This window comes from Onychostruthus taczanowskii, unplaced genomic scaffold (genome assembly GCF_017590055.1).
Source record: "Onychostruthus taczanowskii isolate IOZ18803 unplaced genomic scaffold, ASM1759005v1 scaffold174, whole genome shotgun sequence".
In the NCBI taxonomy this organism is placed as follows: domain Eukaryota; kingdom Metazoa; phylum Chordata; class Aves; order Passeriformes; family Passeridae; genus Onychostruthus; species Onychostruthus taczanowskii.
In genome coordinates, this window is record NW_024498951.1 from 865,541 (window position 1) to 892,575 (window position 27,035).

Sequence of the window (27,035 nt, forward strand, 5' to 3'; positions counted from 1 at the left end):
TATATTATATATATCAATTATCAGTTGAAAATTGAGTACTATCAATTCCCAACTGACTTGACTTGGAAGTCAAGTAAGGTATCTTTACACCTTAGGTAGTTAGTGGAGGAAGTGGGGTTGGCAGGAAAATGAATAGCATCATATGTCCGTTACAGGTCCACACTAGGAATACATTTCACTACTGACTGGACTGTGATGCAGATTCATATGACCATAAGGGAGCTTCTACCTGAAAGAAATAACAGGAAAGCTTACATGGCAGATACCCCTACATGGTGAGAAGAAGACACACCAGGAAGGGAATCAGACCAGTCTTTCTCACAAGCGCTGTCTCTCCTGATTTTGAAAGAAATTGACTAATTCTTCTGAAGGTTACCACAGTCAGTCAGTTCTTGTTGTAAATGCCTACTGTATGCAAGCAAAGTTTTGAGGCTTGCAGGTTTGTTCACTTGTTTCACAGGTTGTTTTAGTTCATGTGGGTGTGACATCTCTCATCGCACACATCAGAGTTGGGAGAATCCAAGCTGCTCTGGAAGCAAAAACCACAGTCCTTCCTGCAAGAGGTATGATATAAAATGAAAATGTGAGCTAATTTCTTATTGACTGCAAATCTCAATGCTATTATCATTCATGCATAGTTACCAAGAGCAAAAGTTGTTCCTACCCCAGCCTTTCTTTGAAAATACACAAACGTCTTCCTGAAATTCTTCTTCACATAACAGTGAAGTCTGAAAAAGTGTTTGGGCTTCTAACAGTTGTATTAATCTAGAACAGTAGAAAGCCACTCTTGTCGAATAAGTAGTCAAATACCATCACCAATGGCTTCAGGTACTACAAGGCTTGTCTGCAGTTCATGAGAATGTGAGAATATTCCTCCAGCTAGTGTTCTGAGAATCCAGACACTTTTCCCCTGAAGGGGAGCAGACTAGTCTCAAATGTATTGGAAATGTAGAAATCCATATTGGTTCCGTTGTTCACATTAAATATTGTTCCCAAGGGCATCAGTCTTCCATTCTCTTTAGTATACCTGTATGGAGGGAAGCAGAAATGACTGTAGCAATTCTCTTAGTGATGTCAAATTTTAAAAGTGGACTTGTTTAATAAACACACAACCTGAAGAAAGTTATTGGCTAAAACAAAAGTGTCATCACAATACTCTTGTTAGCTACTCTTTTGGAAGTGTGAGAATATATTTCACGGTGCTACAGAAAAAAAAGAAAAAAACCACAAAGCAACTCCAGTGTGAATAGAAGTATTTATCTATAGCATTTTCTACTCATTTCAAAACAACTGCAGCTGAATTTTCCAGGAAACTTACAATATATCAGAGAAGAAATTTTAAAAAATGCAGCTCTACCCCTGAGACAGAAAGTGACTTCTGTTATTATCTTGGTATTATACTGGAATTAGTGAGGCTGAAACAGAATTATTACTGAGCAGTAGATTTTTTTTTTTTTAGTGTTTTTTTTTAATTTAAAAAAAAATTACATAATGACAGAATAATGCCTTCAGCTCACCTCTCAAACCTGAAGTACTGCATGATATTAGTTTAATCTTAGAGGTAAAATTGAAAGACCATTCAAGACATGGGAGAAGGACTTTTGTTATTTAAAACTTTTGTTTTAAATTACATCTAATATTGCTGATAATTTGTATAAGACCCTGGAGTAAAGTAAAGGAAATACTTGAAGTGTGGGTTGAAGATTTCTTTCTGCAGTCCCCAGTGTCTTTTGCTGCTGCTGTGGAATGGTCCTTGGCTTCCTGGAATCACTAGTGCTGGATTAAATACAAAGAATGCAAAAGAAAATGCTGGCCTTGAAGAGCTTTGAGTTTCAGAGAAAAAAATGTGGCTAATGAGAAACACAATGATGACAAAGTGATTTATACACAAGATATGTTAAAGGCTCAGATGTAATTAACATTTAACCTGATGAAAGAGAACCTGTACTACTTCAGAAATTCAGATTGTTCTTTAAGCTGCTGGGATGGTATCTCTGAATTCTTCAAAATTTATTCTTTCTGGGACTCTGAGGTTTCCCAGGTCAAGAACCACATGTTTAAATCTGAATACAATATTGTGGATGGATGAAACTGCCTCAAAATGTTTTTATTTCTAAATAGTCTGTGGAGATGGCTTTTGTGAGGAAGAAGAAGGCTGCTCTATCTGTCCAGCAGACTGTGGGGAATGCCCTCTTTCTGTTGATGTTAGGATAGCAATTGCCTTACCAATATGTTTAGTCTGCACTGGCTTCACTTTGACAGTCGTGGTAAGTACCTCTTCTCTACTCCTTTCTTTCCTTTCTCTTCAATGAATTTATTAGACAGAGCGGAGCTCTCTCTAAGTAGAGGGAGAGATTTTCTTCTGCCTCCTGCATCTGTGTGTTATGGAAAAAAGTAGAAAGAAGGGAAACGACTTTTAAAGTTTCCTTATGAGGGAAGTCACATTGTACTGGGAAATTTCGTCCTGAAAGAGAGAAGACTGAGGTGGAATGTAATGGGGGGATGGATAGATGAATTTACCCATGGTAAATTATGGTAAAGGAAAAAAAATTTCCACAACATGGGGAGTAGGTGATGCCAACAAAGTAAGAGTACTTTTCACTCACAATAGTACTCTGTTACGAAATTAACAGCTTCAAACCTTATAGAAGCCAGAATTATAAAAGATTTCAAAAACAAATTAGGTAAATTCATTAAGGGACTAGCTCCACAAGAGGCCGTTAAATCTCAGAGTCCAAATAGAACTTTAAAAGCAAAACATTCAAGTTGCGATATTCTCAAAAGAATCATGGGGAGAGGATAATTTGGTTTTTTTATGTTTTGGTTGCTTGATTTTTTAAATAGGTTTGTTTTCTTAGTGTAACAATCAGCTTGGTTCCTTTCAAAGTGATTAATTTTGCATAATAATTATCAATTACTGTAGCAGACTCCTGAAGGAAAAACAAAAAGGGAATGAGGAGATAGGAGTGTATCAAAATTGGAGAAGTAGTTTTGGGAGTCTTTGAATGAAAATGTGTGTATAAGGAGAGAATGATATTATGGCTTATTACTTAAGAATTCTTCTGGGAAAGAGTATCTACATTCCTTATCTGTCTGCATCTTCAAAAAAATACATTTTTGAGTTTCATTGCAGAAGTTTATCAGGTGAATATGGCAGCTGTAGACTCATTGTATTGACTATCTTCGTAACGGGCAATTTATTTAGCCCTTGGCCTATATATGTAAAACTATATCCTGTAAAACTATAGGCTCCTGTTTCCTCTGGGATTCCTTCTCTGTCCAGCTTATACTGCAGTTGCAGTGAGCATCTGAGGTAGGCAGCTGCACAGATAGGGAATGAGTAGGAGAAAGCTGATGGCCCACAAATTGAGGTTCTAAAGGAGGCCTGAATCACGTTTGTTTGTTTGTCACTGTGTGACTTTCTGAGTTAGGAACAGAAACACTGTTGAAAGCTATTTGAGCATTCATAATCCACAAGGAAGTTGTGATAATGAGTTTATGCCAAGTGTCCCGTAAAACCACATGATCTGATAGAAATATACAGCTGGACAGATGAGAAGTTCAGACAGTTTTAGATGACTGGCTTTTTAGAAAGACCAATGGTGATTCTTGGCCTTGCATATTTCTTTTTTATTTAAAGCTCTTGTAGCAAAGTCTATTATTTCTGCTGTTTTTTCTGTATGTTTGGAGTTTTTTTCCTTCTTTCATTTCTGTAGACATATTCCTGCTAACTTCTTCAATAGCAGCATCATGGGGTTTTTAAGTTTTATTTGTTTTACTGTCATAAGATCAGAAAGATTATTTTATCTAATTCAGGAATTGATATAATGTAAAAGGAGCTATCTGGGAAACTAATGCCTTCTTTAATGCTGTGAGTAGCAGAAAGGATTCCTTTGATATCAGTGTCAAAGGAAGCAAGCCTAGTATTCACTTCTTGCTAGTATGTCTTTGTATACTCACACCTTTGCAAGATAAAATGTAGGTTTGTTTCCTCAGAAGCCTTTTGAAATAAATGGGATGACTTCATTTTGATTCGGTGAGCTCTATATTTGTCGCAATTTCAACCAGTATGTCAACACAGTCTCCACAACCTCTTCCTTGTTCGTTATCTGGGCTTTTATTGCCTGTTTCAATGAATGCATCTGTCCTAATATTAAATTTTGCACTATAGAAAATGGTATAATGATGATAAAATGCTGCTTTGATTTGACATTTTGGCATTGGCTGCAGTCATAACAACTGCATAATTTAATCTGTTGCTCATTTGAAAGCATGTATGTACACTTTGTAAATGTTAGCTTTGTATGTCAGCTCTACCGAAAATCAGCTATTAGCTCAATGCCTTATTTACAAAGTAGCCACAGAATCCCTACCTAATATTCTTTATGACAGAGTATTTGACATAATATGGCCTAATCAGTAGGCATGGGCTAATTTTCTTCCAAGATATAAGATACATTGCTCCTTACCTTGGGATTGGGATGAAGTGTGTTCTTGTCACGTACTTCCATAAATAGGGCACTTCCATGAGATGAGATGATGTAAACCCCTCATCTGATGTCCAGGCTGAAATATAAATACATAAATATTGCAAATAATGGAGAGTTAGTAGACAATGCAAAATATTACATGTAATTAATTCTGGAATATAGCCTGTGCAGTTTTTAATATATTTATTCAATGCTGTTTTCTTTTAAGCCTGTTATTAATACTTTTGGTTCTAATGTTACTGTAAGACATATGCTGAATGCTTACACTTCAGATTTAGTTTGTATACTTTTAAATTTTTATATTTTATAAAAACAATCTCTGAGTCAATTCCTTCAAAGAGAGGCAGGCTACACTAGGAGTGATTTTTTTTTTTTTACTCTTGTAGTGGTTTCAATATCAGAAGCAAAAGATGCTTTGGGATGAAAGCTGGATTATAGACTTCACCTGCATCAAACAAGGTTAGTGAGTTGTAATTTTGATACTGTGATCAGTTTACTTATTAATTTTTAGAAATAATCTCAATTATGTTGTTCATATTTTAAGGGTCTTGCAAAAAGTGAAGCTGTTTTTGAAAGACATATGCAATATTTCATCCCTGTAATCTCTGTGAGCTGCTCACTTATATTTTTGTTTATCAAACATTTAGATGACAAAGTTATGTTAAATAGTTTCCTTCTTATTTATGTTGATTTGTTAATCAACATAAATAAAAAAAGACAAGCCTACCCCATAATAAACAGGTAAGCTCTGGAGTTGGACAAAACAAATTACAGTTTCTTCAGTGGGTATACCTTTCTGTATAATTGATCTCACTAAGTTGTCCTGGAATTGCACAAATATATTGAGGTGTATAGTACTATCTTAATTTCTCTCAGTGTATGCTGTCTGTGGCAGACTTGCTACAAAAAGTAATTAATTTTGGCCAGAGGTTCTTTTCTATTTTGTCTTCTGGTAAAAAAATACTATTTAATTAGTTCTAATTAAACAAGTTAAGAATAAATTCAGGCATTATTATATGTTTTATTGTGCTGTACTTAATATACATATAGATTATTTACTTTGCTTTTCCTTTGTTCAGCATTCAGAAGGAAAACAATACCTAGATCCTCAGAAAGGGTAAATCTGTAGAAGTCTGCTGTGCTGATTACACACACTCTCATTTTCTGTCTCTGGGAGAAATTGCTCAGCAGATGTCTGCTTTGTCTGTGTTCTGTTGGGTTGCTGGTGTCAAGATGTTCTTGTGATAATAGGTAGTAGAGATGCTTTCAGCCTTAGACTTGAACATTAATTTCTGTGTACTTTTGATAACATATCCTTGTTGTTGTAAATAAGAGATTTTGGCTTAGAAATTAATTTGATTACAGGAACCGACACGAATTTCAATCCAGATATTTGAAAACAGAAGTGGAGAAAAGTGTTTTTCAATACAGCAAAAAGTAACATGAGCAAAATTTTCAATTGAAAGTAAATTAGAAAATGCCATAAGCATCACCTGTGAGGGAAAGTCATAGAAAAAGACTGAGGGAAATTAGAAGCATGATCAAAAAATAACAGATTAAAATTACTTTGAAAACTCCAAGATGAAAGATGTTTCTTGGAAAAAAGCCTGCAAAGCAGCAATGCTGTTTCAGAGTATTGCTCTAAGAGTTGTGATTAACAACTTAATGAGGACTAATAACATTATAAGGTCATAGACAATGTGTCTTTTCTGGATAGAATTGTTCAGAGCTACCCACAGTAGCCTGAAATGCACAGATATCTAAATGAAAACACATCAGCAGTGCTATATCCAGGGTATGTAGCCCTCAGTATGAAAAATTAACCATTTTTTTTTTAAGATAACTTTTTTTTTTTTGTTGTATTGCACCATATATTGACATAAAGATATATATGCAGTCTTAACTATCTGAGGGATCTGTAATGCATTTCTGGGTGGAATGCTGTAGACAGCTTCAAATGTCAATGCAATTTTGAACTGCATATGGATAATACTGTGGTGTGGGAACATGGCAGTCCTGATTCAAGGTGAGATGTTGAACTTCCTTTGCAAGATATTTCTACCAGGGAGAGTTGAGAGGTCTCAGCAATTCTGAGGCTAATTGGCTAAACCTGGATTTTGATTGGAGATTATGGCACGATGTGTAGCTCATTAAATTTGTTTTGAAGTCCATTTTTTTCACTGTGAGCGGGTCAACAGACATTAAAAAATGTACACTGAAAATCACTGTTTTTTTTTTTTTTTTTTTTCTTACTGTATTGTTGCTCTTCTCTGACTTCTCTCTGGTGTCAGAATCACTTCCCACATTCCTGTACTTTACAGTCTTCTAGGAGCTCCAAATAGACTTGTTAAAGTATGGCACAGGGTTTACTCTCCTTCCCTGGGTTCTGTCCTCAGCTTCTATGTAGCAGCAAGGGCTAATCATCTCGAGAGCAGAAAAATGAAAGTTGCATAAAATCCTGAGGATTAGTGAGAAGTATCTCTGGCAATGAATACTCTTTGAAACATTTTTTACTTTTTATGCAGCAATGGCTTTCTTAAGTATTAACAAGAGCAGATGAGATGAAAAAATTTTGAAAATTCTCTATATTTGTTTGTCTCTGGAGTCTCCACCTGTGCATAAATAGGCACCTTTGTATGCCTTTTCTCATCCCACATCCCATTTAGATTGCATTATACAGACAGCAACAGGAAGCATGATGAGTGCTCCCCCAGCACTCAGTGACTCCAGTGTCAGTTGTGTTACTGCTCTGAGCTCCTGCACAGCAGCTGCCAACGTGTCCAGGAGGAAATACTTCACCCAGACTGGGAGATAGTAAGTCAAGATATTACTCATTTACTGCAGTATCTACTATATTAGTTTCACCTTAATTTCTGGTTCTTGCCACTTTCAGTTAATAGGCAGCAAAAAAGCAGGAATTTATCTTGTCAGGCCAAGTTGGTTAAGATGGTCATCTGTGCTGCATATTGGCTGTGGAGTGTTGTACATGCCATGCTTCTGGTTTGGTTGTCATTTCTCCTTTTCTCTTAGGGTCTTGTTAAAAGGTTGTTGGTACGTAAGATATCCTGCATCTGTTAATGAATGGCCCTTGATGTGCAAATGTATCTGAAATCAAGACTTTTATAAATCCCTTTTTTCTAAAATGCAAGCAGAGCAAACTAGGTTCTTTGCTCTTCAGTAGCACATTAGAAATCTTGTCCTTTAACCAGGTGACCCAACTCAAGATTCAGAGCATTTCACCTCCGAATCAAATTACAAATCTACATATCATGTAACTATAAGGACAAATATTATAGATATATCCTGCCCTCCAAAAGGCAATTGAACATGTGCAAAGCTGGAAGTGGTACTTATCGTTTGAATACACAGAGAAGGATCTGTGCTTTGTAGGATAAAGAAGAGCTTACTTGGGATTGTTGACTGGGGGAGAAAGTGCCTTCAGCATAGACTGTGAAAAATCACAGCCACTTCATTGATGAAATACTGTGTTCAGAATTGATCTTTTTTATTTCTTTCTGAATGGTTATATTTTCATCATCATCATCATCATCATGACCCTTCCACAGATGACTCAACATCAAAAGCATTTATCAAGGGTGAAAAATGACTGAATGGGGCATTCAGTCTCATTGGTGAAGCAGCTACAACTGTTGCACTAAACACTCCATACTCTCTGTTTATATGGTGCTCATCACTAAAATTCCTGCAGGTATCTCCACTGAATCCCTTTACTCTAAAAATGAAAATTTCTTTGTTTTTGATCAAAATCAGCTTCTTCTTTGCTGAGAATGCTCAACCCCATGAGAATAAAAGTTTGTTAAATGTCAGTGAAGGATCTGCAGAACAGTAGCCAAAAGTAATGGATAGATGGGAGGTGGCTGTATGTATTTCTCTAGCTCTGACATTTCCTTTGCTGCTACTCCATCATCAAACTGCCCCAACCGGCTTTAACACTCACATTCCAAATGGTGTCCACATATCAAGATTGATTGAATGTAATCACTAATGCTTCCTTTATCAAAAGAAACAGGGTCCTGTCTGTTGTCTTAGATTCAGAGTTACAACCACATATGAATATGCTTAAATTCTCTTCCTCAACTCTAGAGATGTGGAGCAGATACAAAATATATATAGTTACAAAATATATGTAGTCTATTTCTGTAGTATTGCTGGCTTCTGAAGTTGCCTTAAAACTGTAAACAGCATTTCATTCTGTTTCAGTGATGGTAGAACAGTGGCCATAAAAAAAATAATGAAGAAGGCATTCACACTGTCTAAAACCATACGTAAAGAAGTAAAGCAAGTAAGGTAAGAAGTGAAATCTAAGAACTGTATGTTGTTCCATTTTTACACTGATTTTCTAGAACTTAAAATCTTTCCAAATGTGACTGTAAATTCATATTCCTCTTTCTTTCAAACTTTGCTTGGAAGAGAACAAAGATTAAAATTTCCATATGGCTGTTTTACTTTTCCTCTACATTGTGAGACAAGGCACTTGGTTTTCCAGTTGCATTACAAAACTAGGATCGATATCTGTGAAAATTACTGTTGTGCTGTGATTTTTGTTGATTTTCACAGGGAACTTGACCATCCCAATCTCTGCAAATTCATTGGAGGATGTATAGAAGTTCCAAATGTTGCCATTGTCACAGAGTACTGCCCCAAAGGCAGCCTGAATGATGTGCTCCTCAATGAAGATATTCCTTTGAACTGGGGTTTCAGGTGAAAAAAATCTAACTTTTGAAAAGCAAAATGACATAGACTGTGCTATGTGCTGTTTGATACAGGATGTTAATTTTAGATAAAGTTCTTGTCTAGACAAGACTGTACTTTGACATAGGGAGAGGGAGGGAGGGAGGGAGGGAAAGGAAGGAAAATTGAATATCCAGTTCAACTTGTCTTTTGGGTGTTTTATGTTCAGTCCTTGCAATGCTAAGCCAATGACTTGTCAACTTTCTCTAGCTATAGTGCAAAACTGTTTTAAAACCCTTTATTCCTATATAACTTTACTTTGTCCCCAAATATCTTAGGTATCCCTATTTAACTAAAACCCACTACCTCTCTGTTTGTGAAGACATATTGGTGAAATTATTAGCATACCTGCAAGTGGTTTATTATTCTTACCAATACAGGAAATGAACTCACATTGTCAAGGAAACTTTCACAAAGGCAGTGACATTGTTTTTTGAGATCAATATTCTTGACATGTCCATTCTGCTTCTGCTGTATGCTTGCCTTCAGCAAAGAAAAATGGTTTTCAGGAAGGAAACCTTCCAAATAAAGCAAGGAAGATATAAAATTGTTTCACTGGTAAACATGTGTAAGCACTCCCAAGGATAAAAAAGTACTAACAATTTCTAGAGGAAACTTTACTGTCTTGGCCTGTGAGCTCAGGGAGATAACGGGTTTTCAAACAGTCACCAGAAGTGTTTTGGAAAAATGACCATCGGGACACAAGTGGAAAGCTGCAGTTTCTGTAAACTTCAATAGGCTTTGGAGCCAATTTTGAGTGAAACTGGAAATACTAGCTCACTGAATTTTGACTTTCAGGTTTTCTTTTGCTACTGATATTGCTCAAGGAATGGCCTATCTCCACCACCACAAAATGTATCATGGACAGTTGAAGTCTAATAACTGTGTGATCGATGACCGGTGGGTTTGTAAAATTGCAGGTAAAGAGAAGGCTAGAAAAAATTTTCAAAACTGTCCAGCTAGCCCACTAATTATAGATTTCACTTGCAACGCTCTTCCTTTCATGTTGACATTTCATGTGGAATTGCTGACTGTACCAGACTTCACTAGCAGCGCCTTGTGCTGAAGCAAGTCTCATGTTGCATTATGAAGTCAACTCATTTAGTATGTGTCACGGATGCACACTTCAGATCCACAAATGATTCAGCCTGTCAACATCTGAGCATAAACTCTGCTTCACTCTCTCTTTTCATAGAGAGAGAACCCTGAGGCATGGACAATGGTGTAAAGAGATGTAGAAATGCTGACTGATTGGTAAGCGCAAGGTAGTTAATGGAGAAAAGCAGACTCAACTCAGAGCTTTTAACTCTTGTTCACAGCATTGAATTTTGTTCTTCCAGAGATGGACCTGCAGGTCAGGTCTACTCTTGGTACAGGAAGAGAGCCTGTGGGAGCAGGAAAACCACTGGAGACTCTAGTTTAGTTTGCAGCTGCCAAAGAGAATTAAGGCAATGATCATCTCTTCTACTTTTTGCCCAGAGCAGTCATCATAGTCTCTAATCCATAGCCATCCTGAAAACAGCAGCAGCAGATTTGTTTTTCAGTGGTATATCCTATGACTAAGGCTCCTACACAGGGCCAGGCTTACTTCTCCAACACCTTCAGTATCCTTCTGTCTTCAGAACTGCCTACTCTGCTTGGAGCCTGTTCTGGATGAAAACATAAAAATGAGACATAGTTGGATTACATCCACTGCGTCACCTTAGCACAGCTTCTCTCAATTGAATAGGATATCTATGAAATCATTCAACAACTTTTTGTTTTGATTCTGTTCTGTGTCAAACTGTTTTCAAATCTTAATGATTTATCTGGATGCAATAATGTCAAACAAACCTCATAAATAACAAATGTGGGAGCTATTTTAAAAATGACCTCCACATAAAGATTCAGTCCCTAGGAACATGTTAATTAGAGATCACTCCAGATAAAACCAGATGTCTGCATCCAGCCTTCACATACAGCCAGAAGGGTGCTGTTTACGTAAGAAAGAAAACAGAAATCAGTTTTTTTTATTCTTATTCTTCCTGATTCTGAGTCATATGCTAAGAATTCCTTCTATATTAGGCTAGAAGTATAGATGGAAAGATGTTTCACTCTATGCTGCCTTTGTTCTGATGCTAGTGGTGTTCAAGTGACGCCCACCATCTGATTGTCAGTAGTCTGTCTAACTAGTAATTACTTGAGCAACCTGCCACCAGAGATAAGGATCAAGGGACAAAGTAGAACAGAAACCTGTAGTTACGTGCTAACTCTTGCACAGAGGTGAGACTATTGGCTGAAAATAATTTGATAAAATCATAAGATAATTCTGATTGCAGTTCAGTTTTCCTGCTCTCATTCAGTCTTGCCCAAATATTTGGTTTTCCAGATGCTATATTTGCAATTCTAGGGGGGCAAGACCACACAAACACCATTATTTCTAGATTAAGATATGTATTTAGAATAGGGAAAAATAATTTATTTAGACTAGTGTTACTGTCTAGTACTGCACTTGTTTCAGGGAATATCCACTCAATAGTTTGCTTCCTGTTTTCTTCCACTTTAGATTATGGCTTGCAGTCATACAGAAAAGAAGATTTTCCTGATGGATCAAATTCATCCCAGCAGCATTTGATACAGATTTACACAGCTCCAGAAATACGTGCTCCTTCAGATTTTGAACCCAATTCTATGTCTGATGTCTACAGGTAGCTAAGTTTTCCTGATCTCACTTCTAGTAATTGTGAGTATTCTTTAGCAACAGTTAGGCTTGGTGCAATTCTGTTGTCACTCCAGGTATATGTTTGATTGTATTTTTAAAAGGATTGGTTCTGGGATACAGAACAGCATAGATATCACAGGATCTTCTCTTTTAAGGTAGATAATCAAATACTGAGTTTGCTGACATTATTTAAAAGCAGAGCTAGTCCAATTATTTATAAGGAGTCACTTGACTGGTAAGATAAAAAGGCATAAAGATCTGCTATTATCTAATTATTCTTTTTTTTCTGTTGCTGTTTCTTATGAAAAGTAGAATTATTTTCAACAATGGCAATACTTTAGAAGTTAATAGCATCAGTGTTCTAGAATGTCATAATGCACATATGTATCCTGTAATTCTATTATTGAATGTCAATACAATTACTTGGGAGCATATACATGGTGACAATATTTGGTTTACAGTGGAAAAATAAAGAGAAGGGGAAAAAGTGGGTGCACTAGCAAATAGCTCCATTCCTTTCCTTTTGAAAGTCTTTATAGGAGATTGCTTTCCAGTGGCTTTCTCTCCCAGTGGTTGTCTGCTTCTATCCAATAGCTTTTCAGATAAGTGGGAACACAATTGTAAACAAATGTCTGCATATGCAATATGCTTGAACATCATTACTTTTTATCTATTCTATCAGATTAACTGAGCAAGAACTTGAAGCCTCAGTAGTGTTTCTGCTTATAGGCTTCAACGTGTCCTTAGAATTTTCTCCGAAATAGCTCAGCTAAGAAGGCAGCTTGGGATTGTGTTGGCATTTCTTGCTACTGTCCTTTTTCCTATATTGATCTGTACTTTTTCAGCATGAAGTAGTCTTTGAAAGAACTGTGCTCCAACTAAACAATAATTTTAGGATTGTCTTAGGCATTCCAGTTTACCACTGCCCTGCAGCTAAAATGTATCCCAGAAAATGTTTCCTTGGTTTGTTGTTCCCACTTTGATCCTGTTTTGGATAGATATCATTATTTGACTTTGCCTCCTGAAGGCATTTCTTGCCAAGGGTTCCCTTTTAAATAGTCCAGAGATCTGATTTGCTCCTATCCTATACGTCTACAATGAAGTTTCAACAGATTCAGTGAATGTTTCCTGGATTTATCTTGCTGTCCAACCCACATGTATGGAAAATCTACATCTTCTTTTGTGGCACTGCAGTTATTAATTTCTTGATATAAAAAAAAAAAAAAATGAAAAAAGTAAAAGCAGTGAGAGATCACACCAAAAAAAGGGAGAAGAGCAACATGCAGACAGGGAAGATAGAGAAGTATCCTGTACCATTGAAAGGGTTGTCTTCTTATCGGGGCTGTTCTTTAGAATTTACATTTTAATAAAATTTATTTTTGAATATTTGAACAGAAGGTAAACCTTCCTGATACATGTATTTGGCCTCACTGGCCAGGTAGCATTGATCCAATCTTGAAATCCTCAGTTTTTATCTGTGCAAATGTTCCATTAATATTCCTGGAAGTGAGGCCCAAACAAAAAATTAGTAGAAACTGCAGGAAAGGGACTTGTAATTTAGTGTGCTCTTGCAGATGAATCACCTGCTTTTAAAGTTCTCCAGGAAAGTGTTATTCAGATGGGAAAGCTAAAATGGATATGAGAACAAAAGCATGAACGTAGCTCCTGTTTTGAGCTGAAGAGGATATTTCCAATCACAGTTTGCCCTAGATTGGTTCTTCTTGATTTGTAATTGTCATATGAATTTCACTATCCACAACGGATAGTGAATTTTATTGGGCAGTGCATCTGAAGAGGAATTAAATCAGTGCTGCTTTATCAGACTTACTCTCATCTAATTATTATCCTTGACAATCTGTTTTAGCTTTGCAGCCTTACCAGGATTGATTTTGCTTTCTCCTACCAAATCACCACAAAATTAATATAAAAATATCATCAGATTAATTTCTAAATTATTCATCATGTTTTATATGCATTATTTTATTTTCCAGTGGTGGCCCACAGGTGGGCTAAAAGACAGATAAACATCCTCTTACCAGCAGAATGTCTTACAGAACAGTGCAACCATTAGTGACACAAATTGAAAACCAATATTCTCTAAAAAAGTAAATGTTACCAAGCTGAGGGGCATGCAGGGGTAAATTATTACACAGTTTTACTATATAAAGAGACATCTTTATCCAGCCTGTTGGCTGAAGGAGGTGCTTGCTTCTAAGAGATCACTGTTCTGGAAGATCTGAAATGAGTTCAGAAAAAAAGCCTAAATTCTCTACTTTTACTGTCTTTTTCCATTCTTCATCCATGATGAATGTATTAGACCTTAGTTCAACTGAGGAAGATAATGACCATAAGAACATAATTCAAAAGGAACAAGCACAAATGCTTACTATATCTCCTCTGAAAACACTATGTCGTCACAGACTTAATGAAAATTTTCTAGAACAGCAATCTTTTTGGTGGCTGAAAAAAAGCCATACCCCCCTCTGGTGATTCTGATGAACTTGCTCCTGATCCTTGATTGGAGCAAAAATCAGACCCTTATGTTTAACTGGTAGGAATCATATACATAAGCCTGGACATATCACCTCCAGATTCCATTAATACTTACAGAGAGAATTGCTTTGCTGTCCATCAAACTCAAACATCTCTGGGGTCTGTAACCGTGAGAGACAAATGCTATGAAACATTCTGTAGCAAATTCCTGAAAGCACAAAGCAGTAACAAGTAGCAGCACCATTGCCATCCTTCCTTTTTAGATACTGGGATTTCGGTCATAGAATGGGGAAAAATAATACATCATGACAAGAAGAAATCACTGACTCAATTAACTGTTATTGTATTAAGGTTTTTCTTCATTTTTATTATGCAGTTACGCTATCATTTTACTAGAAATTGCCACAAGAAGTGACCCTCTAGCAGTAAGTAAAGGTGAACTATAGGTAGAAATTGCATGACGACTTTGATTCTGTTTCTGCTGAAGACAAACCAAACTTTGAGTTACTGCACCTTTGAGTTATTTTATGTGCATGCATTTTCCTCATGATTTTATGGATGCCAGTTCAGCTCCCATGGAACATGCAATCAGTGTTTCCTTATAGATCTACCAGTTTTCCATTACAGAGCTTTGAAGAAGAATAGATGATAAAAATAATGTAGCTCCAAAACAGCCTTTTGATTAGCTTTGTGAGGCTTAATGGCTAGGTGGAGGCAGAGAGAATTTATCCATATCTTTCTTTTTCTCCTGCTTCTTCCTTTTCCTGTCTTTTACAGGCCCTTTAAGTAGAAGTGGAAAAGCAAATTACCTGCTCTCCATAAGTAAAATATCTGTTTTGCATGTGTCTTTTGATCACTGCTAAATGGCAAACACAAAAAGAATGCACCTTTGTGGGATCTCAGCACACCACTGTGGATGTGCAGAGACACCATGAAATTGGAAACAGATGGTCTGGATATGTAACCATGTTCTCTCTGAAATAATTTGCTTAACAAGAGTTGTAACAATAAAGACTTGAAACTACTATTTTTCCAGTTCTTACTGTTTGTGGTAATAGACTAATATAGTCCTTGTGGTCTCCTAAAAGTTTCCTAATATCTTGCTGGTATTCATTTATTTCAAAAGTTGTTTATGCCATATAAACACTAAGATTAAAGCCTGTCAGCCATTAAAAAGCTTTTAGAAAAGGTGACCCATTTTAGACTGGGTTATATATATTTTTTTTATCCTTTATTTTCCCTTGTGCTGTTATGTAAAAAAAGCTGACTTAGAAGTGATAGGGAAGATGTTATAAAAGTGATGATGATAATAGTACTATATTTTCAGTGTCTGGCATGAGAACCATAACACTTGTTTCAACATTGTTTAATCCCCTTTTCTCTAGAAAGATGATGTGCATTCAGCTGAATATTCTTGGTGCCCACCTTTGGCAGAATTAATTTCAGGAAAGGCTGAGAATTCTTGCCCATGTCCCACAGATTATGTAGAGGTGAGTAAAATACAATATTGTAAAGTATAAATTGTAAGTACAATATTGTGTACAAAAATCATTTATTGAAAAGAATTTACAACATGTCATAGAAGTTTTATGGCAATATTACCTTTGATAAATATAAATAGCCCAGAAATCAAGAAGTACACCTTAAACAAGACAAAATGACAATATTTAATATCCCTAATAAAAAACTTGTCATTGTGACAATGAAAGATTCAGTTGTCCCCTCCAGTTTCCAGTGTAATAGATTATGGTTTTAATATTCAATCATTGATTTTTTTGGTGCAATTTCATTTTATTATAAAGTGTTGAATTCCGTACATATTTTATGTTAGTAATATCTAGCTTACTGACAGAGGGCTTTCACATAATGAAGTCTGTCTCAGGCAAATTATGAGTTTGGTTTGCTTCTTATGCAGCAAGTCTTTCTCTTCAGTAACCTCAGTAAAGTACATCCCCTACCAGGTTAATTAAATCAGAACAAAATGGGGTCATCCTTATTTCAGTTTAAATGCAATATAATTTACCTTTGCTGGTTTGTAGCAACATAAATGTAAAAAAAATTCTCCTTAGCAGCACTGTTTTTTTAATCAAAAGTTAACATTCTTAAAGGGACTTCAGCTCTTAATCTTGTGAAATTTGTGTACAGACAAGTTCTCTGAAAACAGTAGATATATGCTGTTACATATAACATATATAACACTCTCTAACAGCACAAGACAAGAGCTTAAGCAGTGTTCAGCAGAAGGAACCTGTATATCTTACTCATAATTTCCCACAGCAGAATTTTCATGAACTAATATCCTTCATTCAGCAAAAGCCTGTAGAACTCCAGAGGCTTCAGTATAGCTGTGACACTTCACCAGCTGCAGATAGAGCTTCACATAAGCAGTTGGCACCAAGCAAACAGAAATATTAACTTAAAATACTGCTTGTGCATGGAATAATAAAAGGCGGTTTGCTTTTCTCACTCTTTCCCTTCTGCAGTTAATTGAAAGGTGTAGAAAAAATAATCCATCCCAAAGGCCTACGTTTGAACAAGTCAAGAAAATGTTGTACAAGATGAATCCTGTTAGCCCTGTTGACATGATGATGACTCTGGTGAATTTAGCTTTTTAATCCAATCCAATCTGCTCACTTTCCATAACTTTCACCTATATCCTTCAGGGTTGTTTTGTTTGTTTTTTTTTTAAATCTTATACCCCTTGTTTGGAAAAAATATCCACAGTTATTTTCCAGTACTGTTGGGGTGACTGTAGCTGCAGTTCTGCTTTGGAACCCAGCTTTTCTCATTCAGTTTTTTAAATTTCTCAACTTCTTTGGGGCTGAACATTTTTTTTGTCTGTCAAATGTTGTTTGCAAACTCTATTCCCCTTTTCATGTGGCTCTTATAATATCACAAATATAGAATCCCTGCATGCTACAAATAGCATGTTTATAAATCATTTTGAGCAGAGTATCTCAAGCCCATCAGCAGAGAAGGAAGATCCCTGCCTCCAGACTATTGCCTCACACAGAGGAGGGGTGCAAAAAGCAAAGCACAGACTAACATCGCAAGATAGTTTATGAAAGCCTTGTGAGTTTTTGATAAAAGTTTGAGACTTAGATACTTTTTGTTTTGTTAAGATTTTGTTTGTAGGTTACTCTCTGCATTGGATTTGGCCCCTCAAGTTTGCATGAAATTTGAACAGTCTGAAATTGCCTTCTGCTGTCTTGTATGTAAGCAACAACCTCAAGTCTAAATTCATAAATTTACTTGAGGAGAAACCTGTTCTTTGGGTTTTTTAAAAAAGTGTTAGGTGTCTTAGGCCTGTGTCCTTTTTTATCTCTGAATGTTTTCAAAGCAGAATCATTAAAATACTTAAATCCTATCCAGCTAGGCATCTGTTTCAGTAAAAAGATGGATTTCTGAAAAATTTTACAATATTCTCTATTATTTAGATGGAGAAATATAACAAACATCTGGAGATACTGGTTGCTGAGAGAACCCAGGATTTAATGCATGAAAAACAGAAGACTGATCGTCTGTTGTATAGTAAGTTATAAAGAAAAAAATACTGGATATTCTTCTCAGTACTAATTTTATTTCAGCTTTCTAACTACAAACAAGAATCCTTTGATAGGTGATTATTTAATAGGTAATACTTAGCTAGCAAAGAATGAATATACTTGTTTCTTGCAAAGCTGGAAAGATATTTAGCTACTTTCTGTATTTTCCCCCAAGAGATCAGTACACTCATCTGAGATTTATGGCCCAAAATCCATAGTGTTCTGACTTTGCATCTGTGTGGCAGGCCTTTTACATACTTATAAATGTTGTGGAATGGTAGTTGGTTGCTTTTGATGGCAGTGTATATTCCAGAATTCTGTAAGAAAAAAAAGGGGTAAAAAAAGAGATGGGAATAGCATATAGGAAAGGATAAAACAAAGGGATGTGAAAGTCCAAGATAGGGGGAAGAAATACAATTAAAAAAAAAACAGAACAGGGAAGAGATAGTAATGAAACCTAACACAGGCAGAAAGCACTAGCAAAGAGTTCACAAAGAGAGAATTAGTAAAATCCTAGATCGCACCATAGAATCTTACCTTACTTTTTCTTGAAATGTATATATACTGGTTTGTTTGGCCTAAAAGTTATGGGCCATGTGAAGAATCTGGATGTGTTATCATTGATATTTATTGTGAATTCTCACATTACAGCAGAGCAGATTTTGATGCCAAAGTGTGTTTTCACCTTCATAATATTTTGCATTTATGAACATTTTTTGTGCATTGAAACCAGCATGTTATATTTAATATGTTCTTTTTTCCATGTAAAAATATTACAATGTTCTACTTTCTACAACAGGTATGTTGCCAAAACAAGTAGCAGATGATCTCAGGCAGGGAAAACAGACACAAGCTCAAAGTTACTCAAGTGCCACCATCTTCTTCAGGTAAATAAAAAATGAAAGCTAGGACTAGAATGGTCTCCTACAGAAGATACTCCTAGGCTTCCAGTAGAGGTGAAGCTCCTAACTGAGCACAGAATTTCTATCTAAACTGCCACCTATTGTAATAGGTGGTTCTACAAAATAGCATCTTTCAAAATTCTCACACCTTCCTATTTTTAATTAGAATTGCTTAAATAAAAAATGACATTACTCTGGAGCTCTAACAAAGAGCAGCACATCACTTTACACGTGTTACACATGTTTCATAAAATAGGTCTAAGTATGTTTCATAAAATAGGTCTAAGCAGAGATTCCACCATTTAGCCTGTGTAAAGAAAATTTATTATCTTTAGAGTCCACATGGATTTACAGTTTTAATTTTTTATGCATGCAGGAAGCAATATACAAATGGCCTGCCTTCACTCATCACACTCATCATAAAAGAACAGATATCGAGTTACCTTTTTTTGTTTTTTTAATTTATACATAACCCAAACCAGAAGACTGCTTAGTCTATTACAAATTAAAGTCTACCTGTAAAAATGTTTTACTGCATTGCTAAGCAAAAATACTTAGGTCAGCCTGTCCTTTTAAAAGGAAGGAGTCTTTTGTAAATTTAAATAAATGAAGACAAAACTATCCAATAAAAATCTTCATTAAAGAATTATTGAAAAGAGAAGGTTGGTGTAATTGCATTGAGAAATTTTTGCTCTGTGTTTAAGATTACTAACTAGGAACGATTAGGACAGTGGATGATTATGCTCTTTCTGTTGTGTTTTAACAGTGACATTGTTGGCTTCACTGAGCTGTCCAGCAGCAGCACACCATACCAAGTGGTAGATCTCTTGAACAAGCTTTATACCACTTTTGATGAAATCATAGATAACTATGATGTCTATAAGGTGGAGACAATAGGAGATGCCTGTAAGTTCCTTGAGCTGTGGATGATGATGGGGCCTGGGGCCTGGTGCATCAGGATAGAGACTCGCCAATGACAAGGAAGAACAGCTGAAGGAGATTTGGAAACCTTCTTACGACTGGGAAGACCAAATAAAACAATTAGGAGATGAGTTCTAGCAGAGCCCTAGCAAACTTTAGGGACATTTTCCTGCATACATTTAATTTGTGTAGTTAAAAAGTGTTGCGAATGGGACAAATTAATGGAGTAAAATACCGCTGCTGTTTATTTGGTTCCTATTACTAGTGAGGTCAGACTTTAAGTCTTTAACTTGATTAATCCCAGTTGGCAACCTCTGTATCATGGGAACACAACTAAAAAATTTTTCTTCTACATGGGATCATACATGCCATACCCTAAGCTTTATTATCTGTCTTTTTTGCAAAGACTGTAACAATCTTCTTTCTCCTAATACATTGTAAGGGCTTGACTGCCTCTTCTCTTTTGCATCTTTTCTTTTGTAGGAAAATGGCTTTATAGTAGCTACCATGGCAATCTGCTGGGGATAGACTATGATTAAAATTGAGTTCTGTAAAACCTAAGGAAATCTAACAGGGTTTTTGGGTGAGACAGACAGAATTCCTATAAGAGATGGGGAACAAAAAAGCCCACTCTTTTTTCTCCAAGGAACACATTCTTGAGCATAAAATTCCTGAGCAAATGCACTCCACAGATCCCTAAAAGACCTGTTTCTTGCCCTACACAGTAACAGAATCAAAGAATCATAAAATATCCTGGTTGGAAGGGATCCACAAAGATCATAGAGTCCAACTCCTGGCCCTGCACAGGGCCATCCTCAAGAGTCATACCATGTGCCTGAGAACCATTGTCCAAATGGTTCTTGAGCTGTGTCAGGTTTGGTGCTGTGACCAGTTTGCTGGGAAGCCTCTTTCAGTGCCCAACCACCCTCTGGGTGAACAGCATTTTCCTAATATCCCAACTAAACACAATCCTGACACCACTTGAGGGCATTCCCTCAGGTCCTGTCACTGTCACCACTGAGAAGAGATCAGTGCCTGCCCCTCCTCTTCCCCTCACAAGGGAATTGTAACTGCAGTGAGGTCTCCCCTCAGTCTCCTCTTCTGAAGTCACTTGCAGACCAAGGGATCTCAGCCACTCCTCACATGGCTTCACCTCAAGGCCCTTCACCATCCTTGTTACCCTCCTTTGGACACTCTCTAGCAGCTCAATGTCTTTTTTGTGTTGTGTTACCAGAACTGCCCCAGCACTGGAGGTGAGGCTGCCCCAGTGCAGAGCAGAGCAGAGCAGAGCAGGACAATCCCCTCCCTTGCCCGGCTCTGATGCTGTGCCTGATGCCCCCAGGACACTGCTGGCTTATGTTCAACTTAAGCAGGACCCCCAGCTCCCTTTCCTGCACTCATTTCTCCTTTCCAGCCTCTCCTTTCCCAGTCTGTCTGCACATCCAGAGTTGCCCCATCCCAGAAGCAGAATCTAATTCTTTTCCTTCTTAAACATGAAGTTGGTGATAGCCCAGTCCTCTGATTTCTCAAGGTCTCAGCAGGGCCTTTCTGCTTGTGAGGCAATTTAGTAGCATCAGCAGACTTATCAACCCTTCCAGTTCTGTGTCCAAGCCATTTATGAAGATCAAGAGCACAGGGCTCCGGAACCCCCAGTGACAGGTCACCAGTATGATGTCACCCCACTCACTGCAACCCTTTGTGCCTGACCCCTGACCCAGCTACTCACCCATAATTTGTTTGTCCAGCTGCGTGCCAGACAGTTTGTCCAGAAGGATCCTGGTAGAAGCCATATAAAAAGCTTTACTGAAATCCAAAAAGATAGCATCAACTCCCTTCCCTTGATCACCTGGGTGGGTTATCCTGTCATAAAAGAAAATCAGATGTGAAAATCAGGGCTTTCTGCTCATGAAGCCATGCTGGCTGTGACCAATGATTATGTTGTCCTTCGGGTATTTTTCATTACCTCCCAGAAAAATTTTCTCCAAAATTCTGCTGGGCACTGAAATGAAAGGGACAGGCCAGTAGTTTGCAGGGTTGTCCCTCTAGCCATTCTTGAAATTCTTGAAAGAATTGGCAGAAGAAATTCTTCTGCCATTCTTGAAAGCTTTGCCAGCTTCCTGTAGACTGGGACTTTTCCAGATCTCCATGACCATTCAAAAAGCACTTTCAGAAATCTTGCAATGATTTCACCAGTTCTTTGAGTACCATGGGATGAATCTCATCATGTGCCATAGATTTACAGAGCTCAAACTAGAGCAGCAAATCCCACATAAGTTCAGGGTTTAGTGGGAGTTTATCATTCTCACAGTCATGCTTGTACAGCTCAGCACTCTAGCACGCCAAGATCCCATAATCAGTTTTTAAAGCATAGTGCAGGAAGCATAGAAGAATGCCTAGTTGGAGTCATTGCCTTTTTTTGTAATATCTGCCCAATGTCAGAAGGCACTGAACAGCCACATTTGCACTGCCTGTCCCACTTTAACCATTCTCAGTGGAGGAGAGGATGAAGTAAGAAACGATTGGAGGGAATAAATTAAGAAGGAAATACATTTTTCCTACCTAAGGTAATTCCACACATGAGCCATTATCCTAGCATTCGTTTCTGGTTTTCTTTGCTCATCAGGCACAACTGTGCCTTGGGATATAAAGGAATAGAGCTTCTTCCTTTTTATTATTTTTTTTTTATTGTAGGCAGCATACTTTAGTAAATCTATGTGTAATGCCAAAGATTAACACAGTTGCATTGTTGTGTTAAGATATGGTGGTGTCAGGAGTACCCAAGGAGAATGGGATTCTTCATGCTGGTGAGATTGCAAGCATGGCTTTAGACCTTCTGGATGTCTGCAGGACTTTAAAGATCCCACACAAGCCTAACACCCTTCTAAAGATAAGAGCAGGAATACATTCAGGTATGTTGAGAAAGCTGCAAAAGAGTCTTCCTCTGGCCTTACAAATGCGTCTGTAGTGGCCATTTCCTCTCCATTAAAAATAAAATTAATTTTTTGCTACCCAGTGGAACACAACATAGAGGTCATCCCAAAAGAATAATTTATTGGATACATGGGATATTGGTACCTCAGTTTTGAATACCACATTGGAAATATCCCATAGCCCCCATGTCTTTGTTGATGTGAGTTAGAACTGCCATTCTGTATGTCTGTTACTTGTCCTTATCAGCTGTTCTCTTCTCAAAACAGTGAGTTGTTTATTGACAATCTTATCTACCCTTCACTCTCAGACTCCTAGCTCCCTGATTTAATCTGATGTATGATTGCAATTCCTTCTTGATAGACTGCCAGAGCTGGACATGTCCTGTGCAGCCCAGCATCTGCCAAGTAGTCAGTGTACATTGTCTTACCAAGAAATTTTATCTTCTATGTTTAAATCACTTGTAAGACAGATTTGTAACACATGTAAAAACAATACTGACACTCAGTCTTTATCTGGTTAACAGATTTAAGATAGTGTAGGAAGCAATCACAAGGCTGTATGACTGATTATGTGTTTTATAAACACAAAGTATCTTGCTTTCCATTTCTTAACAGGGGCAGTTGTAGCTGGAGTTGTTGGAACCAAAATGCCACAGTACTGTTTATTTGGAGATACTGTGAACACAGCTTCCAGGATGGAATCTACCAGTGAAGGTAATAAGGAACAAACTGCAGATGGCATTTTAATCATCCATGTATTAGTTCTTAAAAAAATGTTAGGCTCAGTTTTGAGTCCTGACCTATTCAAATGATTCTGAATCCTGGAAAGAGGTTCTTGGTTTCTGAGTCCAGTCTGCCTGGGGACAAATTATTTGAGTGATGCTCTCTACAACTGTTTTTGTAATCAGTTCCCCTTATTTCTCAAGTCTCAGGGAAGGATTTTTGTGGTTTTGAAGTTCTCTACATTAAAAAAGAGTTGGAATAAAACAAAATAAGAGGCAAGTGGTTATGTTCACTGTTTCTATTTGTTCCTGGCACCCAGCTGGATTTAGGGTAAGAGTATTTCATTACTCCTGTTTTGCTGCTGATAACTTTCTCTAATGGAGAACACAAGAGTAGGATATCATGGGAGCTGTGTCTGTGTTCAACCAGTATAGAAGATTATATATGTGCCCTCTAGTTTAAGCAGAAATTTTGTGGAGGTATTCTCACTGCTTTTTCCTAAGAGATAACAGAGCTCCAAGTTTACTTAGAAAACTTTGTCTTTAGCCAATATGAATATTTGAAACTCAGATTCTGAAATATTTTAGCTGATTTAGTGGTTCAATGTCACAGAACCTTGATGTCTTGTTTCTTTACATTCACGAAACCAAGCTGAATAGTTTTATGGCTCACATTGTAATGCATTGTATAGGAACTAGGCAAATACAAGGTTCTTCAAGTTTAATTTAATGGTAAAAACTGATACTTTCAGCATCTATCATGATCCACTAAAAACAAGGCAGAAAGGCAGAGGAATGGTCCTAAATGATGGATTTGAAAGCTTTGGAAGGATTTGAGAATCACTAGCATCCATTGCTTCTCATCATTTTTATTTTTCCAAAGCAAATGCTAACATGGATGGCACACATGTAACTTCATTTTCTTTCTGTCAGACTCCCAGATAACTCCTTTCATGTTCCTTGTGTCATCTTATCTGAACGCCTTTAAAACTAATACTTTCAAAATCTGCTTCCATGATTCATAGGTTATCTTTTGTTCTGTATGCCAGGCTCTTTCTCAGATGGTGCATCAGCACTATAGACATAGAAATAAAGACAGAGCATTTAACTTTCAAGCATTTATTTTCTTTCCCTCTTTTTCTGGCCACATACACCTTAAATTATGTTACCAAATTTTAAGCCTAAGATGATTGCTTTAAAATAGATTAATTACTAGCAATGCACACTAAAAATGCTATCACCTGGAATTTGAGTGCTAGTGTCCTGTTCTCAAGCAAGATGACAAGTTGAAATATAATGTATCTTCAAAGAATAGTTCTGAGATATGTATCTGAAACATAGATCTCCTGATCTACAGGCAGTGTTCTGAGACTCTAAAAAACATTTAAACAAATAAAAGTGGGCATTATAGAACTGTCATTTTCTAATATAACAAAAATCAGTTAGACAAACTTAGCCAGTCCTACTATCACCTAGGATGTTTTTTAAACAAAAAAAAAGCATAATGATTGGCTCTGTGTCACAGAATGTTACAGGTGAAAAAAACCTTTTTAATTTTTTTTTTTTTTAATTTCGGCAAAATTTTGGTTTCCAGCAAAAGTAGAAAATCTTCTATCTGTCCTTCTTGGTTCTTCCTCCATCATTTGCAAAAGGCAAGACAAGTGAGGTTTACATGGTTTGCATGAAGATAAAATTTCAACTAAGGAAAATCACAATGTTAAAAAATTGTGGAGCTATGTTCATATCATCTCTTCCAACTGTCTTAAATTACAGGTTTGGAGTCAGAGCAACGGTGGCTGTTTCTTTAGTGTTTAGACTAACTGTTCTTTAGTTAGTTTTCTTTAGTCTTTAGACTTTGCTGAAAACTAATTTCCTTTGAAAGCACTGGCTCTTTATTGACCAGGAGGTAGAACTGTGTATAGTTTTCTTTACCAGATGAAGAGGATGTTCATCGGTAGCACAGATAGTCAACTGTGAAGAGTGCAAAAATATTATTAGATGCAGAATGTGAAGAGTAGTGTTTGTTGACAGCCCCATATTTCTCCTGAGATGCTCTCACAAACAGACCAGGATACTGGAGCTTGTGCGCAAACATTTTGAATAACAAATAACAAGGAATGGAATGAAAGACTTGGAAAAAAAAACCTAAGAGAGCGTTCCTTAATGAGTCTTGAAATTTTTGACACACTTTGGGAGATGGATCTGTCTTAGATGTACAAATTGTTTGCTAATATGATATTTATCTTTCTTGCCAGCTCTTAAAATACAGTGTAGTTCAAGTGCATACCAGCTGTTGGAGCAGATTGGAGAGTATGTGTTAGTATGCCGTGGGAATTTACAAGTCAAGGTGTGTATGCAACATTTATACTCAGCTTTTCAGAGAGGAGAGTGTGAAAGTACTCTGGAGTCCTTGAATTTTAACCCATGCAGTCCCTTATATTTTCTAGTCCTCTATATCTCACAGTACTTTGGTTAGACTAATTCCCATACCTGAAGAGTGCATGTTCACATTTTAAGCCAAGATCAATTTTGTGGACTTGTTCATGGGACAAGTCAGAGACAAAGGACTTAGTCAAGGTTGGAAGTCCTTCATGGCACATTCACTGTCATGACTGCTTGAAATCAAAAAAGGTCCTTCACAGACATCACAAATCATCATGTGAGTTCCACAAGAGAATTAACATATATGTGGACCCAGTTTTGGATGGGACTTCAAAGATTTTTTTTTAATTGATACTACTGCTATTATCTTTTAAGGAAAGGTTTTATGCCTCAATTTTCTTCTATGTAAAGTGGTTGACAGGCACATATTTCTCCTTTTGGGACTTGTTTTGAGTTGTAGTAAGAAAATTCTCCTTTTGGGACTTGTTTTGAGTTGTAGTAAGAAAATTCTCCTTTTGGGACTTGTTTTGAGTTGTAGTAAGAAAATTGTTTCATAAATGACAGTTTATAACCCCATGACTAATATTCTTTCTTAGGGGAAAGGAGACATGGTCACATACTGGCTTGAAGGTAAGAAAGCTTCTGTCACCCAGAAGGCAGTCACCAGCACTTCTGTGACTCCTCAAGATGCCAACAGAGTTTCATATAGTCTGATACCAGGTGTTCTTCCTAGTGATCCTCTCTGAAGTCCTGCTTCCTAGTCACTCATTTTATCCTGTATCTCCTGTATCTCTTTTGCTGTTAGGTCTGTTAGGTCATCCTGCTGAATTAGAAAATTAAAAAAGAGATAATACACCCCTTTGGCCTTGTGAATATATTAGCTCAGGCCTTATTTACAGGTGTTTCTCACAGCAGTGGCACTGAAAATACAAAAAAAAGCAAAAACCCATCTTAAGGAATAATACATAGAAACGGCCCACCAGCTACCAGAGCAGAAAGTAGCTCCCAGTGTTACTTCTTGATGTGGTTTTGATAGCAAATGCTCAGCCAGCAGCCACCATGACCTCAAAATCAGACATTCCAGCCTGTGAGGTGCTCCCACAGGAAGGGAGGCAGTATAGTGCTGCTGTTTAGTCGTATCATAAACCCTGTGGGCATGGTTGGTTTTGTGCTGTGAAAGGGAAAAATGAAGTGTGT

The 27,035-nt window shown here is 37.0% G+C and overlaps 1 protein-coding gene across 1 annotated transcript in view; it reads left to right on the top strand.

Moving 5' to 3' along the window:
• Window positions 1-26,584, top strand: part of LOC121333652 (atrial natriuretic peptide receptor 2-like) — a 35,369-nt gene extending 8,785 nt beyond the window's left edge. Inside the window, exons 7-24 of the mRNA XM_041400193.1 lie at window positions 461-563; window positions 2,122-2,267; window positions 4,877-4,949; window positions 7,157-7,304; window positions 8,712-8,798; window positions 9,069-9,212; window positions 10,041-10,162; window positions 11,788-11,929; window positions 14,813-14,858; window positions 15,822-15,926; window positions 16,920-17,033; window positions 17,874-17,967; window positions 18,781-18,868; window positions 19,650-19,789; window positions 22,561-22,713; window positions 23,350-23,448; window positions 25,712-25,803; window positions 26,435-26,584. Coding sequence (XP_041256127.1) covers window positions 461-563; window positions 2,122-2,267; window positions 4,877-4,949; window positions 7,157-7,304; window positions 8,712-8,798; window positions 9,069-9,212; window positions 10,041-10,162; window positions 11,788-11,929; window positions 14,813-14,858; window positions 15,822-15,926; window positions 16,920-17,033; window positions 17,874-17,967; window positions 18,781-18,868; window positions 19,650-19,789; window positions 22,561-22,713; window positions 23,350-23,448; window positions 25,712-25,803; window positions 26,435-26,584 — 2,046 coding nt within the window. The remainder of the gene's footprint in view (window positions 1-460; window positions 564-2,121; window positions 2,268-4,876; window positions 4,950-7,156; window positions 7,305-8,711; window positions 8,799-9,068; window positions 9,213-10,040; window positions 10,163-11,787; window positions 11,930-14,812; window positions 14,859-15,821; window positions 15,927-16,919; window positions 17,034-17,873; window positions 17,968-18,780; window positions 18,869-19,649; window positions 19,790-22,560; window positions 22,714-23,349; window positions 23,449-25,711; window positions 25,804-26,434) is intronic.
• Window positions 26,585-27,035: the final 451 nt, after the last annotated feature.